The sequence below is a fragment of the Eleutherodactylus coqui genome, chromosome 4, assembly GCF_035609145.1.
Source record: "Eleutherodactylus coqui strain aEleCoq1 chromosome 4, aEleCoq1.hap1, whole genome shotgun sequence".
NCBI lineage: Eukaryota > Metazoa > Chordata > Amphibia > Anura > Eleutherodactylidae > Eleutherodactylus > Eleutherodactylus coqui.
Window position 1 is genome coordinate 285250433 of NC_089840.1, and position 16552 is coordinate 285266984.

General features: G+C 44.8%; 1 protein-coding gene across 1 annotated transcript in view; it reads left to right on the top strand.

The window, feature by feature from the left end:
• Positions 1-279: 279 nt before the first annotated feature.
• The window catches only part of LOC136626741 (zinc finger protein 850-like), a 56611-nt gene continuing 40338 nt past the window's right edge, over positions 280-16552 (top strand). Inside the window, exons 1-6 of the mRNA XM_066601747.1 lie at positions 280-726; positions 1341-1520; positions 1608-1731; positions 1814-1878; positions 2249-2351; positions 9228-10922. Coding sequence (XP_066457844.1) covers positions 649-726; positions 1341-1520; positions 1608-1731; positions 1814-1878; positions 2249-2351; positions 9228-10922 — 2245 coding nt within the window. The 5' untranslated portion in view covers positions 280-648. The remainder of the gene's footprint in view (positions 727-1340; positions 1521-1607; positions 1732-1813; positions 1879-2248; positions 2352-9227; positions 10923-16552) is intronic.

Consider the following 16552-nt stretch of genomic DNA (forward strand, 5'->3'; position numbering starts at 1 on the left):
TTGAACAGAATGGGGCCTAATACTGAACCCTGTGACACCCTGTCGCCCAGAGTATGAACCATTTATTACCACCCTCTGCTTTCTATCTCCAAGCCAGTTCCTTACCCAGATACACACGTTTTCACCCAGGCTGAGCTGTCTCATTTTATATATCAACCTATTATTCGGCACGGTGTCAAATGCTTTAGAGAAATCCGGATATATAAGATTAATAGACTCTCCCAGGTCCAGCCTAGAACTTATTTCATTGTAGAAGCTGATCAAATTGGTCTGACATGATCGACCCCTCATGAACCCATGCTGATGAGGGGTTATACAGTTGTTTTCCTGGAGGTATTCTAGGATGGCGTCTCTCAGAAATCCCTCAAATATTTTTCCAATTATTGAAGTGAGACTTACCAGCCTGTAGTTACTAGTCTCTCTTTCAGACCCCTTTTTGCATATTGGAACTACATAGGCAATGCGTCAATCCAGTGCTACAACCCCGGTCTCAATAGTGTCTAGCCATCATGTCACTTAATTCCTTTAGAAAACTTGGGTGTATTCAATCTGGACCCGGCGATTTTACATTGTCTCGTCTTCTTCCCATTCAAGATCTTCAGCTGATATCTTCTATATCAGATAATTATCCTGATTGACCCGAGAAGGATGGAGAGGAACCGGGACAAGATGGCGGAGAGTATATTCACCCTCACCCTAGAGATACTCTTCCAGCTTACAGGAGAGGTGAGAGATTCTGGGGATGACGTCACGTTCCATCATTCTTATCTCTGTCAGTCTCTGTTCACATCTACGGTAGAGGATGTACTGCAGATTCAGTCCTTCGGCCGCCTTCACATGAAGCGAGATTACTACGGGCGTTCCACAATGGTAGCTTGCAGCTATTACACAGTAAATACGCAGTGGCCAAATCCGCATCTTAATGGCTCGTATTATGCTGCGGACTTACTTGCCAAACTGCTGCTGATTTTATCCTTTGTTCTTCAGGGGTGCAAAATCCGCAGCATAAATCCGTAGTATAAATAGTCTCGCTGCGGATTTAGAATCTGCCGCAGTTCTCAAAGACTAAGTAGATTAGTTATAGAAAATTGCCGGCACCGCGTGAAAGACATTTTATAAATCTCCCCCGCATGGCCTGTACTGTAAATGCTGCAGCCAAGTGTGAAGACGGCCGGAATGCTGGAAACTATTGCAGCTGGTAAAATGTCGAACAGCCAACAGAATAGAACAACAGAACTGATGAACACAGATGTGAAGAGCCGACATAACTGCCGGACCAGACGGGGAGGACTCTAGAAATGTCTGCAGGGATATTTATGGATGTATCTCCCCATAAACAGGATTACACGGTAGTGAAGAAGACTTCTAGTGATGGCTGTCAGGCCCCGGTGTCTGATGGATGGGGAAGACACCTGAGCCCAATCACAGGGCCTCCACCTCACCCCCTGATACTGGAGGAGATCAATGAGCAGAAGATCCTAGAACTCACCAACAAGATGATTGAGCTGCTGACTGGAGAGGTGACGCTGCTGGGAATGCTGGGACATTATACAGTAACGCTATGACGGTATAACGTCTGGGTGATGACGGTATCATTGTGTTGTCAGGTTCCTATAAGGTGTCAGGACGTCACTGTCTATTTCTCCATGGAGGAGTGGGAGTATTTAGAAGGACACAAGGATCTGTACAAGGACATCATGATGGAGGACCACCAGCCCCCCCCATCACCAGGTAATAGACAGGACTAAATCCACATGGCCTTTATTATTTGTATGTAGAGAATGAATTCAGTGGCTGTCTGTGTTTTCTGCAGGTAGATCCAGTAAGAGAACAGCAGCGGAGAGATGTCCCCGGCCTCTTCTTCCACAGGATGATCAGGTAGATGGAGAGAAGGTCTCATGAAATCTCCCCTCTGGTCTGTAGGACGGCTGGGAAGGTCTTGTGTTTAGTCTTATTATATGATTGATACTTGTGTAATGAGAAAGCTGGAGATGGCAGGATTACAGCCGACCGCAGACATTAGATCTCCGCATCTTATCACTTTTTTCTGGTTCTGGAGACTTCTGGTTGGAATAAAGAAGCAACAGGTTGGAGTTATACAGGAGACCTGCAGCTATTTGGCCCAGATCACTACTGCTGTCATGTCATTCCGGCTCCTCATACTAATTAATGACCTTTTCTGGCCATATAAAACCTTCCACACGACTTCTCCAACTGTGTGATGACTTTTACAATATTTATTTCACAGCTGGTGAAACTGGAGGAAGATCCGATCCCTATTGATGCTACAGAGACACATGTGAGTGGGGATCAGCCGTGTAAGGAGGGGATTCCTACAGATGACCCCCCAGGTGAGACTACATGTAGAGAAGAGTCTGTGTTGTCGGGGTTTTCAGCTGTATATTCCTTTATTCAGCCACAATTTATCTATATATATAAAATAGGATGTGTGTATGCGCCACCATAACTCATGAACACCTGGAACAATTTCAACCAAACTTGATACATTTATAAGTCATTCCGTGTTGACAAATTTTTTGGGGGGTGGAATAAGACAACCCCACTACCCCAGGGGGGAGAGGTGTCGAATGCCGGAAATGTACTTGAGCAGATGGTTTTTATTTCAGTCTTACACGGACTACCTCCTCCTCGTCTAATACTAATATATTGCACAGACCTCCTGCTCCCAGATAATATCTTACACAGACAACCTCCACCTCTGCTCCAACTACCACGCAGCTTCCCACCAGCACTGAGCCACTATGTACCACACAGAAATGAGCCCAGCAGCCACTTTTATGAAAGCTGTCCAAAACTAAATCTGTGTTGCCCACAGAAACCAATCACAGTGCAGCTTTCATTTTACCTCAGCAGTATAACAAATGAAAACTGAGCTGTGATTGGTTGCTATTGGGAACGAAAATTACAGGGGAAGATGGTGAGTTTTTGATTTTTAATTATTCCAGTATTACACAGTCCACCTGCTCCTCAGATAATAATATTTTACACAGACAATTTCCTGCTCCTCAAATACTAATATTACACAGACGACCTCCTCATATACCAATACATTACACAGATGACCTCCTCCTCATATGCCATTATATTACGCAGACAACCTCCTCATCATATACGAATATATTAAATTAGTACCTTTTTTTATATATATACACACGTTTAAATTCTTTTCGTGTCTAAAAAAAAATACACGGGCAAAGCCGTGTAATCAGCTAGTATATAATAAAGTGTAAATGTTATATAATATTTTTATATAAACATTCAATATATTCTGCTAAAAAGAATAGAGGGAACATCTCAATCACACATCAGATCTGGATGATCTCCATCCTCTGCAGACGCTTTCATGTCTGTCACATGTGCTCATTGTGAAGCTGCTCTTATCTGTGAAGAGAACGGGGGGCCAATGGTTGATCTGCCAATTCTGGGATCTCTGGCAAATGCTCTTCAGGCTGCATGGTGCTGGGATGTGAGCTCAGCTTCCACTACAGAATGTTGGGCCCTCATGGCCCCTTATGGAATATTTCTGATATATACAGCAATAAGCTATGCAAGCAGTTATGTTATTTCCCCTTAATGTTTTGGTAGAGCCACAGGCGCCGTGTAAGGAGAAGCCATCCTCATTCTGCATTCAGCTGCTCCTTCCATCTGCCCCCAGCTGATACCCCATGCACTATGTCAGGGTCTCTGCAACATCCAATCACTCTATCAGACCTGGACCCCCGTCCCCAGTGCTGCCTCCGCACATGTGCAAGTACTATTATCATGTCCCTCTCCTCTGCTGCTGGATCCAGAAGGACTGGGCATGCTCAGTAGGAACTTCCCACATCTTAGTACAAGTAACAGTCAGCTGGGTTAGTGAATGGCTACAAACACATGTGTGCCCACTGATAATGGTGGTGCCAACCTTCTAGATGCGTCTTTATTCCCCGGTCAGCAGCACATGATCAGCAGACTGTAGTTGCAGCACAGTACAGGGCAGTTTACAGCAGGGGGCGTCAGCAGCTCTTATCCACCCAGAAGTGTGTACCTGCCTGCGCCCATGATTGGCACACATGAGAAAAATCCTGCACGCCATACGGACATGTGGGCGAAGAAAAATGGCCATCAAATTATGTACGTACGCTTGCCTGACCAGACACAATTCTGGGTAAATTCAAGACTCAATTCCGTGCGTATGCTCCATTCAGACATGTTATTCAGATAGATTCAGTATGCTTATTACTGAACCAGCAGCACATTTATAGTCCTCATGGGATAATATATCATAGAATATGGCAAGGAAAAGCTGTTTTTGTCCTAAAGGCGTCCAAATTGCAAAGAGTTATAAAATCAAAGGTGGAGAAAGTTATGAGAATCAATTAGAAAAAAATACAATAAAAAGTGTTAAATTAATAGAAAGGTAAAACATGAGTAACAGAAACCTATAATATGAACATATTAAATTCAAAAATTTATGTAAAACTGTATAGAATTATAAAATTATTAAATAATACAATCATTTTATCCTATTAAGTAAAGCTGCATTAAAAGCAATTCTGCAATTGGTGAGGGTTTTAAAATACAATAAAATACACTACAGTAGGATGAAGTATGAGGGATGTGTAGGGAATAGAGATGAGCGAACGTACTCGTCTGAGCTTGATGCTCGTTATTGTATTAGCGTGTTCGGGATGCTCGTTATTCGAAACGAGCACCACGCGATGTTCGAGTTACTTTCACTTTCATCTCTGAGACGTTAGCGTGCTTTTCTGGCCAATAGAAAGACAGGGAAGGCATTACAACTTCCCCCTGTGACGTTCAAGCCTTATACCACCCCCCTGCAGTGAGTGGCTGGCGAGATCACAGATGCATTCTGACATTGTTCAGGGAAAGTGCTGTCTTGCTGGAGTTGCTATAGGGAGAGCGTTAGGAGTTATTGTAGGCTTCAAGAACCCCAACGGTCCTTCTTAGTGCCACATCTGACCGTGTGCAGTACTGTTGAGGCTGCTTTTTGAAGTGTTGCACATTTATTTTTTTGTATATCGGCCGTGCAGAGCATTGCGTCCAGAGCATTGCGTCCTGCAGTAATTTTACATAGTCCAGGGCCAGTAGTGGTGAGGCAGGGACAGAAGACATATACAGTCTATATAGGCAGTGGGCTTTTCCAAAAACATTTGGGGAAAAAAATCTATTTGCACTGCCTGTGACCGTCCTCAGTGTACTGGGTCTCTGCTGGGGGTAGTTGTCCTAATTCATACGCAGCCAGCTAAGTGTTACAGCAGGCTTGCGCAAAATTCTTTCCTGGCTCTGTGTTGCCTGTTACATCACCGCTGTATTCCTGTCCACAGTGAAACAGTCTGCAGTAATTTTACATAGTCCAGGGCCAGTAGTGGTGACGCAGGGACAGAAGACATATACAGTCTATGTAGGCAGTGGGCTTTTCCAAAAAAATTTGGGGAAAAAAATCTATTTGGGCTGCCTGTGACCGTCCTCAGTGTACTGCATCTCTGCTGAGGGTAGTTGTCCTAATTCATACACAGCCAGCTAAGTGTTACAGCAGGCTTGCGCAAAATTCTTTCCTGGCTCTGCTGTGCGTTCCGTAAGCGAAGTCAGCCTCCAACCACAGGCCAATAAGCGGCACATTTAATTACAGAGTTCTGTTTCTGCACTACTGGTAATACAGCATGCTGAGGGGTAGGGGTAGGCCTAGAGGACGTAGACGCGGGCGAAGACGCGGAGGCCCAAGTCATGGTGTGGGCACAGGCCGAGCTCCTGATCCAGGTGTATCGCAGCCGACTGCTGCGGGATTAGGAGAGAGGCACGTTTCTGGCGTCCCCACATTCATCTCACAATTAATGGGTCCACGCGGTAGACCTTTATTAGAAAATGAGCAGTGTGAGCAGGTCCTGTCGTGGATGGCAGAAAGTGCATCCAGCAATCTATCGACCACCCAGAGTTCTGCGCCGTCCACTGCTGCAACTCTGAATCCTCTGGCTGCTGCTCCTCCTTCCTCCCAGCCTCCTCACTCCATTACAATGACACATTCTGAGGAGCAGGCAGACTCCCAGGAACTGTTCTCGGGCCCCTGCCCAGAATGGGCAGCAATGGTTCCGAATCCTCTCCCACTGGAGGAGTTTGTCGTGACCGATGCCCAACCTTTGGAAAGTTCCTGGGGTCTGGGGGATGAGGCTGGGGACTTCCGGCAACTGTCTCAAGAGCTTTCAGTGGGTGAGGAGGACGATGACGATGAGACACAGTTGTCTATCTGTGAGGTAGTAGTAAGGGCAGTAAGTCCGAGGGAGGAGCGCACAGAGGATTCGGAGGAAGAGCAGCAGGACGATGAGGTGACTGACCCCACCTGGCTTGCTACGCCTACTGAGGACAGGTCTTCAGAGGGGGAGGCAAGTGCAGCAGCAGGGCAGGTTGGAAGAGGCAGTGCGGTGGCCAGGGGTAGAGGCAGGGCCAGACCGAATAATCCACCAACTGTTTCCCAAAGCGCCCCCTCGCGCAATGCCACCCTGCAGAGGCCGAGGTGCTCAAAGGTCTGGCAGTTTTTCACTGAGAGTGCAGATGACCGACGAACAGTGGTGTGCAACCTGTGTCGCACCAAGATCAGCCGGGGAGCCACCACCACCAGCCTCACCACCACCAGCATGCGCAGACATATGATGGCCAAGCACCCCACAAGGTGGGACGAAGGCCGTTCACCGCCTCCGGTTTGCACTGCTGCCTCTCCCCCTGTGCCCCAACCTGCCACTGAGATCCAACACCCCTATCAGGACACAGGCACTACCGTCTCCTGGCCTGCACCCACACCCTCACCTCCGCTGTCCTCGGCCCCATCCACCAATGTCTCTCAGCGCACCGTCTAGCCGTCGCTAGCGCAAGTGTTGGAGCGCAAGCGCAAGTACGCCGCCACGCACCCGCACGCTCAAGCGTTAAACGTGCACATAGCCAAATTTATCAGCCTGGAGATGCTGCCGTATAGGGTTGTGGAAACGAAGGCTTTCAAAGGTATGATGGCGGCGGCGGCCCCGCGCTACTCAGTTCCCAGTCGCCACTACTTTTCCCAATGTGCCGTCCCAGCCCTGCACGACCACGTCTCCCGCAACATTGTACGCGCCCTCACCAACGCGGTTACTGCCAAGGTCCACTTAACAACGGACACGTGGACAAGCACAGGCGGGCAGGGCCACTATATCTCCCTGACGGCACATTGGGTGAATTTAGTGGAGGCTGGGACAGAGTCAGAGCCTGGGACCGCTCACGTCCTACCCACCCCCAGAATTGCGGGCCCCAGCTCGGTGGTGGTATCTGCGGCAGTGTATGCTTCCTCCACTAAACCACCCTCCTCCTCCTCCTCCGCAACCTCTGTCTCGCAATCAAGATGTGTCAGCAGCAGCACGTCGGCAGCAGTCGGTGTCGCGCGGCGTGGCAGCACAGCGGTGGGCAAGCGTCAGCAGGCCATGCTGAAACTACTCAGCTTAGGAGATAAGAGGCACACGGCCCACGAACTGCTGCAGGGTCTGACAGAGCAGACCGACCGCTGGCTTGCGCCGCTGAGCCTCCAACCGGGCATGGTCGTGTGTGACAACGGCCGTAACCTGGTGGCGGCTCTGCAGCTCGGCAGCCTCACGCACGTGCCATGCCTGGCCCACGTCTTTAATTTGGTGGTTCAGCGCTTTCTGAAAAGCTACTCACGCTTGTCAGACCTGCTCGGAAAGGTGCGCCGGCTCTGCGCACATTTCCGCAAGTCCCACACGGACGCTGCCACCCTGCAACATCGGTTTAATCTGCCAGTGCACCGACTGCTGTGCGACGTGCCCACACGGTGGAACTCTACGCTCCACATGTTGGCCAGGCTCTATGAGCAGCGTAGAGCTATAGTAGAATACCAACTCCAACATGGGCGGCGCAGTGGGAGTCAGCCTCCTCAATTCTTTACAGAAGAGTTGGCCTGGTTGGCAGACAGAAGACAGAAGAGTGGGCTATCGTCCTGCCCCTTTTAAAGAGGGTCGCTGTCTAGCCGTGCCAACCCTCTGCAGTGTGTGCCTGCGGTTCCTCCTCATGGCAGACGCACTTATAAATAGACATGAGTGTGGCGTGGCATGAGGGCAGCTGAAGGCTGCGCAGGGACACTTTGGTGTGTGCTGTGGACACTGGGTTGTGCGGGGGGGGGGGGGGGTGGGCATCATATAACCCAGGAGAAGTGGCAGCGAAGTGTCATGCAGGCAGTGATTGTGCTTTGTTGGAGGTAGTGTGGTGCTTAGCTAAGGTATGCATTGCTAATGAGGGCTTTTCAGAAGTAAAAGTTGTTGGGAGGGGGGGGGGGCCCACTCTTGCTGCTATTGTGGCTTAATAGTGGGACCTGGGAACTTGAGATGCAGCCCAACACGTAACCCCTCGCCTGCCCTATCCGTTGCTGTGTCGTTCCCATCACTTTCTTGAATTGCCCAGATTTTCACACATGAAAACCTTAGCGAGCATCGGCGATATACAAAAATGCTCAGGTCGCCCATTGACTTCAATGGGGTTTGTTATTCGAAACGAACCCTCGAGCATCGCGAAATTTTCGTCCCGAGTAACGAGCACCCGAGCATTTTGGTGCTCGCTCATCTCTAATAGGGAACACAGATCACATTAGCTCTTAGGAAACTGTAAATAAGCCTACATGCTTTTTCCTGCACCACACTCTGACCAGTTTGCCTCACCTCAGGATGCTGACCACCGCTGTAAAATCCAAAAATTTAAAGCGGGTACATTCAGTAACCCGTCTGGCCCCAGAAGGTATATAAAAAGCATTGTAAATGGCGGTCTACATATTCTGAAAGATTACTGGTAATAGACCTGATTTTGGCTGTGATAGGGTGTCCTGGGGAGTTCCTAAGGAATTTGTAGATTTTCTGTAAAAACAAAAGGATACGGTTTCTGGAGTATTAATGCATATAAAATCATTTTCAGGAATGTGGTGCTGGTTTATTAATAAGTATACTAAATCTGTGTGAATAACGTGTGAGCAGAGTGTGCACGGAATTGTACCTAGAAATTCATATGAGTAAAACCATATACATAATCTTTACCGATTACCGACCAACACACTTTGGAGCGCGGGATTTGTGTAACCTGTCTTGTTCACAATGTGTATGAACAGTTTATATAGAAATGTAATAAAATATTAATATAATTGTTATATTCAAAAATATAAAAATCTGTTTAATTCTTGGCAGATGACGACACCAGGAGATCCGAGGGACATCTGATATCTTCAGGTTCTACAGTGGAAGATGATGGTATCATACAAGATACAGGCGAGGAGCCTACTACTATCCCAGATAAACCCTCAGCCCTTCACAGCAAACATCTGCCATCTGATCCTTTTATACAGGTTCCATCTTCTGATTCATCACAGACTAGTAAGCAACATAACATTTACGGAAGAGATGTTGAAGAAGAAACAGCTGCCACAGGGAAGAAGTCATATTCATGCTCAGAATGTGGCAAATGCTATACCCAAAAATCATATCTTGTTAGACATCAGAGAATTCACACAGGGGAGAGGCCATTTTCTTGTTCGGAATGTGAAAAATGTTTTATAGATAAACCAAATCTTGTTGAACATCAGAGAATTCACACAGGAGAGAGGCCATTTTCTTGTTCAGAATGTGAAAAATGTTTTATAAGTAAAGCAAATCTTGTTAAACACCAGAGAACTCACACAGGAGAGAGGCCATTTCCTTGTTCAGAATGTGGGAAGTGTTTTAGCCGGAAAGCACATCTTGTTCAACATCAGAAACTTCACACAGGGGAGAGGCCATTTTCTTGTCCTGAATGTGAAAAATGTTTTACGGATAAATCATATCTTGCTAAACATCAGATAATTCATACAGGGAAAAAGCCATTTTCCTGTTCTGAATGTGAAAAAAGTTTTATAGATAAATCACATCTTGTTAAACATCAGAAAATTCACACAGGTGAAAAGCCATTTTCCTGTTTAGAATGTGGAAAGTCTTTTACCTTTAAATCAAATCTTGTTGAACATCAGAAAATTCACGCGAAAAAGAAGCAATTCTCCTGTTCGGAATGTGGGAAAAGTTTTAACTATAAATCAAATCTTGTTGAGCATCTGAGAATTCACACAGGGGTGAAGCCATTTTCCTGTTCAGAATGTGGCAAGTGTTTTAGTCGGAAAACAAGGCTTGTTGATCATCAGGGAATTCACACAGGGGAGAAGCCATTTTCTTGTTCAGAATGTGGGAAATATTTTACTCAGAAAACCTATCTAGTTAAACATCAGAAAGTTCACACAGGAGAGAAGCCATTTTCCTGTTCAGAATGTGGGAAGGGTTTTATCAATAAATCAAATCTTGTTGAACATCATAGAATTCACACAGGGGAGAAACCATTTTCCTGTTTAGAATGTGGGAAATGTTTTACCCATAAGTCAAATTTTCTTGAACATCAGAGAACTCACATAGGGGAGAAGCAATATTCTTGTTCAGATTGTGGGAAGTGTTTTACTCAGAAAACCTATCTAGTTAGACATCAGAGAACTCACACAAGAGAGAAATCATTTTCCTGTTCAGAATGTGGAAAGTGTTTTAACTCTAAATCAAGTCTAGTAAAACATCAGAGAATTCACAAAAGGCGGATGCCACTTTCCTGTTCAGAATGTGGGAAGTGTTTTACCGATAAATCAAGTCTTGTTGTACATCAGAGAATTCACACAGGGGAAAAGCCATTCTCCTGTTCAGAATGTGAGAAGTGTTTTGCATATAAATCAAATCTTGTTGAACATCAGAGAATTCACACAGAGAAGAAGCCATTTTCCTGTTCAGAATGTGGGAAGTGTTTTACCTCTAAGTCAAATCTAATTAAACATCAAAGAATTCACACAAGGGAGAAGCAATTTTCTTCTTTAGACTGTTAACAATTTTTTACAGATTAACAAATTCTAATTTAACATCAGAGAAGTCACACAGGGAAAAACCTGTATTCATGTCCAGAATGTGGAAAATATTTTCCTCGACAATCAAAACATTTTAACCGTAGAAAAGTTATGCAGGGAATAAACCATGTTAATATTTTGAATCTGGCTGTCCTCTTGGGTTATCTTGATTGAAAGCATCGGCCACCTAATGTGTACTTCTGTTAGTGACCATCAAGATGATCTAATTTATGCCCTGGATTGTTAAGAGCATCTTCAGGTGTTATAAAATGGTAGAGTTACCCAGATGTAGGACTTTGCATTTCTCCTTGTTAAATACCATTCTGTTTGTTGCTGCCCACTATGCAAGCTTTTCTAGATCTTTTTGAATACTCTGTGTCGTCAATAAATTTGATCAGTTTCCCATCAATTCACTCCTCCAGATCATTTAGGAAAATTTTGAACAACACTGGGCCTAGGATAGAGCCTTTTGGTACTCCACTTGATACATTCTTCCACGTAGATGTGCAGCCATTTAAGACCACTCTTTGAGTCTGCTCACTGAGCCAGTTGTGAATCCACCTAACAGTTGCCTTGTCAATCCCATATTTGGTCATTTTTTTCAATAAGTATAGTATTAGATACTTTGTCAAATACTTTACTAAAGTCAAGATAAACTATATCCACCATATTTTCCTGATCAACCCAGTCGGTGATGCATACTGTCATAGAAGGAAATTAGATTAATGTAGCATGACTTGTTTGTTACAAACCCATGGTGGTTCTGGTTAATTACTCCATTCTCATCCAAGTTCTTGCATACGTGCGGTTTAATAATTTGTTCAAAGATCTTTCCCGGTATAGAGGTCAGGCTCACAGGCCTATAGTTTCCTGGATCCACCTTTTTTCCTTTTTTGAAGATAGGGACATTTGCCCTTTTCAAATCTTCTGGGACTTTTTCTGTTCTCCAGGAATTTTCACAGATTTTGGTGAGTAGTTCAGCAATTACCTCCGCTGCTTCCTTTAGTATTCTAGGATGTAGTTCATCTGGACCTTGAGACTTGAATTCATTTAAGTTAGCTAAGTGTTCCCTCACCATCTTTCTGCTTATACATAGCCTGCATTCTTTTATCCCCCCAATAGCACAGGGAAGTTCAACTGATGTTCCATCTACTTTCTGAAAGAAAACAGATACAAAATAGGAATTTAAAAGTTCAGCCTTCTCAACATCATTCTTAACCAATTCACCATTTTTATCTTGTAATCGTCCAATAGCATCTTTGACTTTTGTTTTGCTTTTGACATACCCCCCAAAATCCTTTTTTATTGCTTTTGGCCTCTGTTGCAAGCCTCAATTCATTATTAGTTTTAGCTTTTCTGACACTTGCCCTACAGTTTCTGTGGGCCACATTATATTCTTCTTTAGATATTCCGCCCTCTTTCCGTTTGATTAACATATTTTTCTTCGTTTTTAACATGTGTGCAAGTTCTGTGTTCATCCATCCTGGTTTCTTTAAATGTTTCCCATTCTTCCTTATTTTAGGGATTGTTCACTATTGTGCTTTCACAATATTTCCCAAACTTTTAGGACATTTGTGTCCTGAAGAACATCCAGCCATTGTCCTCCACACTATATACTTTTACATAACTTTATTAATACTCAACATCACATCATGTAGAACTCTAAAATGGTTGGAAATATTGAAAAAAATGACTGCACCTATCATTTTCTGATGAAAGTCTGCTCATAAATCATGCATCCCATGATCCTTTTTCTATGGAAGTATTTTAGGCTTAATCTAAGACGGCTGCCAACAAGATAGCCAATAGGAACTACCACTAGGGCAAAAAGTTTGTACCCACCTATCTAATTGTTTTACAAAGTTACCTACTTGTATCTCTTTTTGTTCAGAAGATACGCTGGGTGGCCCTGACTTTTAAATCTCCCTTTATAATTAAAATAGCTTTGCAATAACCGATTGCTTATATGTAACAACCTCTGGAATATATTATTGTGTTACTGTTTTGCACTCTCTTTGTATTTTTTAAAGGGATTGTCCCACTTCTAGCTGTTTTTTTTTTTGTTTTTTTTTTTTGCAGAAAGCAGACAGCTCTGTACTTTGCACAGTGGTTGGGGTTGGTACTGCAGGCTGAGTACTACTGAAATGAATTGTATTAAGCCTGCAAAACCAATCTAGCCCACTGCACAATGTATAGAGTGTATTGTCAATTCGAAAGGCAACAAGTTCGGGTACGGCTTTAAAGAAGGACAAGTGGGCTGATACAGCACAATTTATTAAAGGGTTTGTCCCGCAATAGCAAGTGGGGTTATACACTTCTGTATGGCCATATTAATGCACTTTGTAATATACATTGTGCATTAAATATGAGCCATACAGAAGTTATTCACTTACCGTATATACCGGCGTATAAGACGACTTTTGAACCCCGAAAAATCTGCTCTGAAGTCGGGGGTCGTCTTATACGCCGGTAATACCAAAAAAAAAGTGTAAAAAAAAAAAAATCATTACTCACCTCCCCCGGCGTTCTGTCGCGCTCCGGCAGGATGTCGCTCGCTCCTCGTCCCCGGCGCAGCATTGCTTTCTGATTGCGGGGCTTGAAATCCCCGCCTCCAGAAAGCTAATACACACGCCGTCAGCCAGTTACAGCCATTCAATGACAGCATTGAATGGCTGTGATTGGCTGAAGGCGCACGTGGCTTCAGCCAATCACACTATTCAATGACATCATACACTGTATTACCGGCATATAAAGTGAAAGTTGGGGGGTCGTCTTATACGCCCCGTCGCCTTATACGCCGGTATATACGGTACCTACTCCGCAGCTGGCGTCCCCGTCGCCATGGTGCCGTCTAATTTCAGCGTCTAATCTCCCGATTAGACGCGCTTGTGCAGAAGGGTCTTCTCCCTTCTCTTCGGTCTGGGCACGAGCGGCGTTATGGCTCCGCCCCCTTCTACGCGTCACTGCGTAGCTCCGCCCCGTCACGTGTGCCGATTCCAGCCAATCAGGAGGCTGGAATCGGCAATGGACCGCACAGAGCCCACGGTGCACCATGGGAGAAGACCCGCGGTGCATCGTGGGTGAAGATCCCGCCGGCCATCTTGGTGAAGGAAAGAAGAAAGAAGCTGCAGAGACGGGATTCGGGTAAGTAAAATTTTTTTTTTTTTATCACGTCCCTTGGGTTTGTCCCGTGCTGAACGGGGGGTCTATGAAGAAAAAAAAAAAAACCCGTTTCGGCGCGGGACAACCCCTTTAATACAAATCTATATATATAAAATTGAATGAAGGTCTGTCTGTTCTTTATGCGATACTACACCATTCATCCGATCACCATGAAACTTTGGGAAGTTGTTGAGTACACTCCTGGGAAGATTACTGGCATAGTACATCTGTCCTATGATAAATGGCGCACGTGCGAGCGTCGTCGACAGTTACGCCCCCCCCCCCACGTAGATCGTTCGATTTCCATTATTGCCACTACTTCTTTCACTTCCCAAAGTCATAGAAACATGAAATGTGGCACGAGCATTGATTGTCATAAATAGGAAAAGCTAATGGGTCCCAACTCGATTATTCAATTCTAAGCACAAAAGAATTAGCGTCCAAATTTTACGTACAGAATCTAATTCTCTCACTTCCCAATGTCATAGAAACCTGAAATTTGGCACGAGCATTGATTATCTCATAAATAGGAAAAGCTAATGGGTCCCAACTCCATTATTCAATTCTAATCGACAAAGAATTAGCATTCAAATTTTACGTACGGAATCTAATTCTCTCACTTTGTGATGTCATCTATATATATATATATATATATATATATATAAAAATGAATGTATGTCTGTCTGTCTGTCCGTTATTCATTACAACACCATTCATCCAATCGCCATGAAACTTTGGGAAGTTGCTGAGTACACTCCTGGGAAGATTACTGGCATAGTACAACTATCCTACGATAGGTGGCGCGCGTGCGAGCGTCGTCGACAGTTATGCCCCCCCAGACAAAGATCGTTTGATTTCCATCTCAAGCACGAAAGCAAAAGGCATTACGAGCAACGGGATGCGTGTTCAACTACAAAATGATGCATCCGCCGAACGTTTCGCAAGACAATTGCTGGATATTAAGAATGCTGAGGTACCATGAAAGCATCACTATGATTGGTTGCTATTTCTTATACTGCTGAGGTGACATGAAAGCTGTGCTGTGATTGGTTGCTATTTCTTATACTGCTGAGATAACATGAAAGCTGTGCTGTGATTGGTTGCTGCTACTTATACTACTGAGGTGACATGAAAGCTGTGCTGTGCTTGGTTGCTATTTCTTATACTGCTGAGGTGACATGAAAGCTGTGCTGTGATTGGTTGCTATTTCTTATACTGCTGAGAGAACATGAAAGCTGTGCTGTGATTGGTTGCTGCTACTTATACTACTGAGGTGACATGAAAGCTGTGCTGTGCTTGGTTGCTATTTCTTATACTACTGAGGTGACATGAAAGCTGTGCTGTGATTGGTTGCTATTTCTTATACTGCTGAGGCAACATGAAAGCTGTGCTGTGATTGGTTGCTACTTCTTATACTACTGAGGCTACATGAAAGCTGTGCTGTGATTGGTTGCTATATATTATACCGCTGAGGTAAAATGAATGCTGCGCTGTGATTGGTTGCTATTTTTTTATATTGCTGAGGCAGAATAAAGGTTGCGCTGTGACTGGTTGTTATTTCTCTTGCTGCTCAGGTAGCATGAAAGCTGCGCTGTGATAGGTTGTTATATATTATACTGCTGAGGTAACATGAAAGCTGCGCTGTGATTGGGTCTTATATATTATAAAGCAGAGGTAACGTGTAAGCTTCGCTGCGTTTGGTTGTTATTAGAGATGAGCGAACCTACTCGTTTCGAGTAATTACTCGATCGAGCACTGCAATTTTCGAGTACTTCCGTACTCGGGTGAAAAGATTCGGGGGGCAGGGGGAGCCGTGGCGGAGCGGGGGGTAGCAGCGGGGAACAGGGGGGAGCCCTCTCTCTCTCTCCCTCTCCCCCCCACTCCCCGCTGCAACCCCCCACTCACCCACGGCGCCCCTGAATCTTTTCGCCCGAGTACGGAAGTACTCGAAAATCGCAGTGCTCGGGCGAAAAAGGGGCGTGGCCGAGTAGGTTCGCTCATCTCTAGTTGTTATTTATTATACCACTAAGGTAACATGAAAGCTGCGCTGTGATTGGTTGTTATCTAAATATATAAAAACGAATGTATGTATGACTATCTGTCTTCGCAGCAACGCGCGACGGGTAAGCTAGTTATAAGATAAAACAAAGTAATAGACTAAAATAGGTGATACTGCATATATGTTTTGTAAATAATTCTTAAACAATGGTTACATGAAGAGCCTTAGGTATACTCGTTTGTGTGTCAACTGGAAAAGCAGTGGTGAAAAGTCAGAGAACAAGGGGCCTCTTGGGAACCCCACTGTGAGAGGGTATTCCCCATCACAGGTCCATCATGCTACTAACTCTCCAGAGCCTTCTCCTGTCTTTTACACTTAGTATCATCTATTGCTTGTCTATTTGTATTGAGAATATCAAGGTCACAGCCGTAAGTGGCCATTCCTCA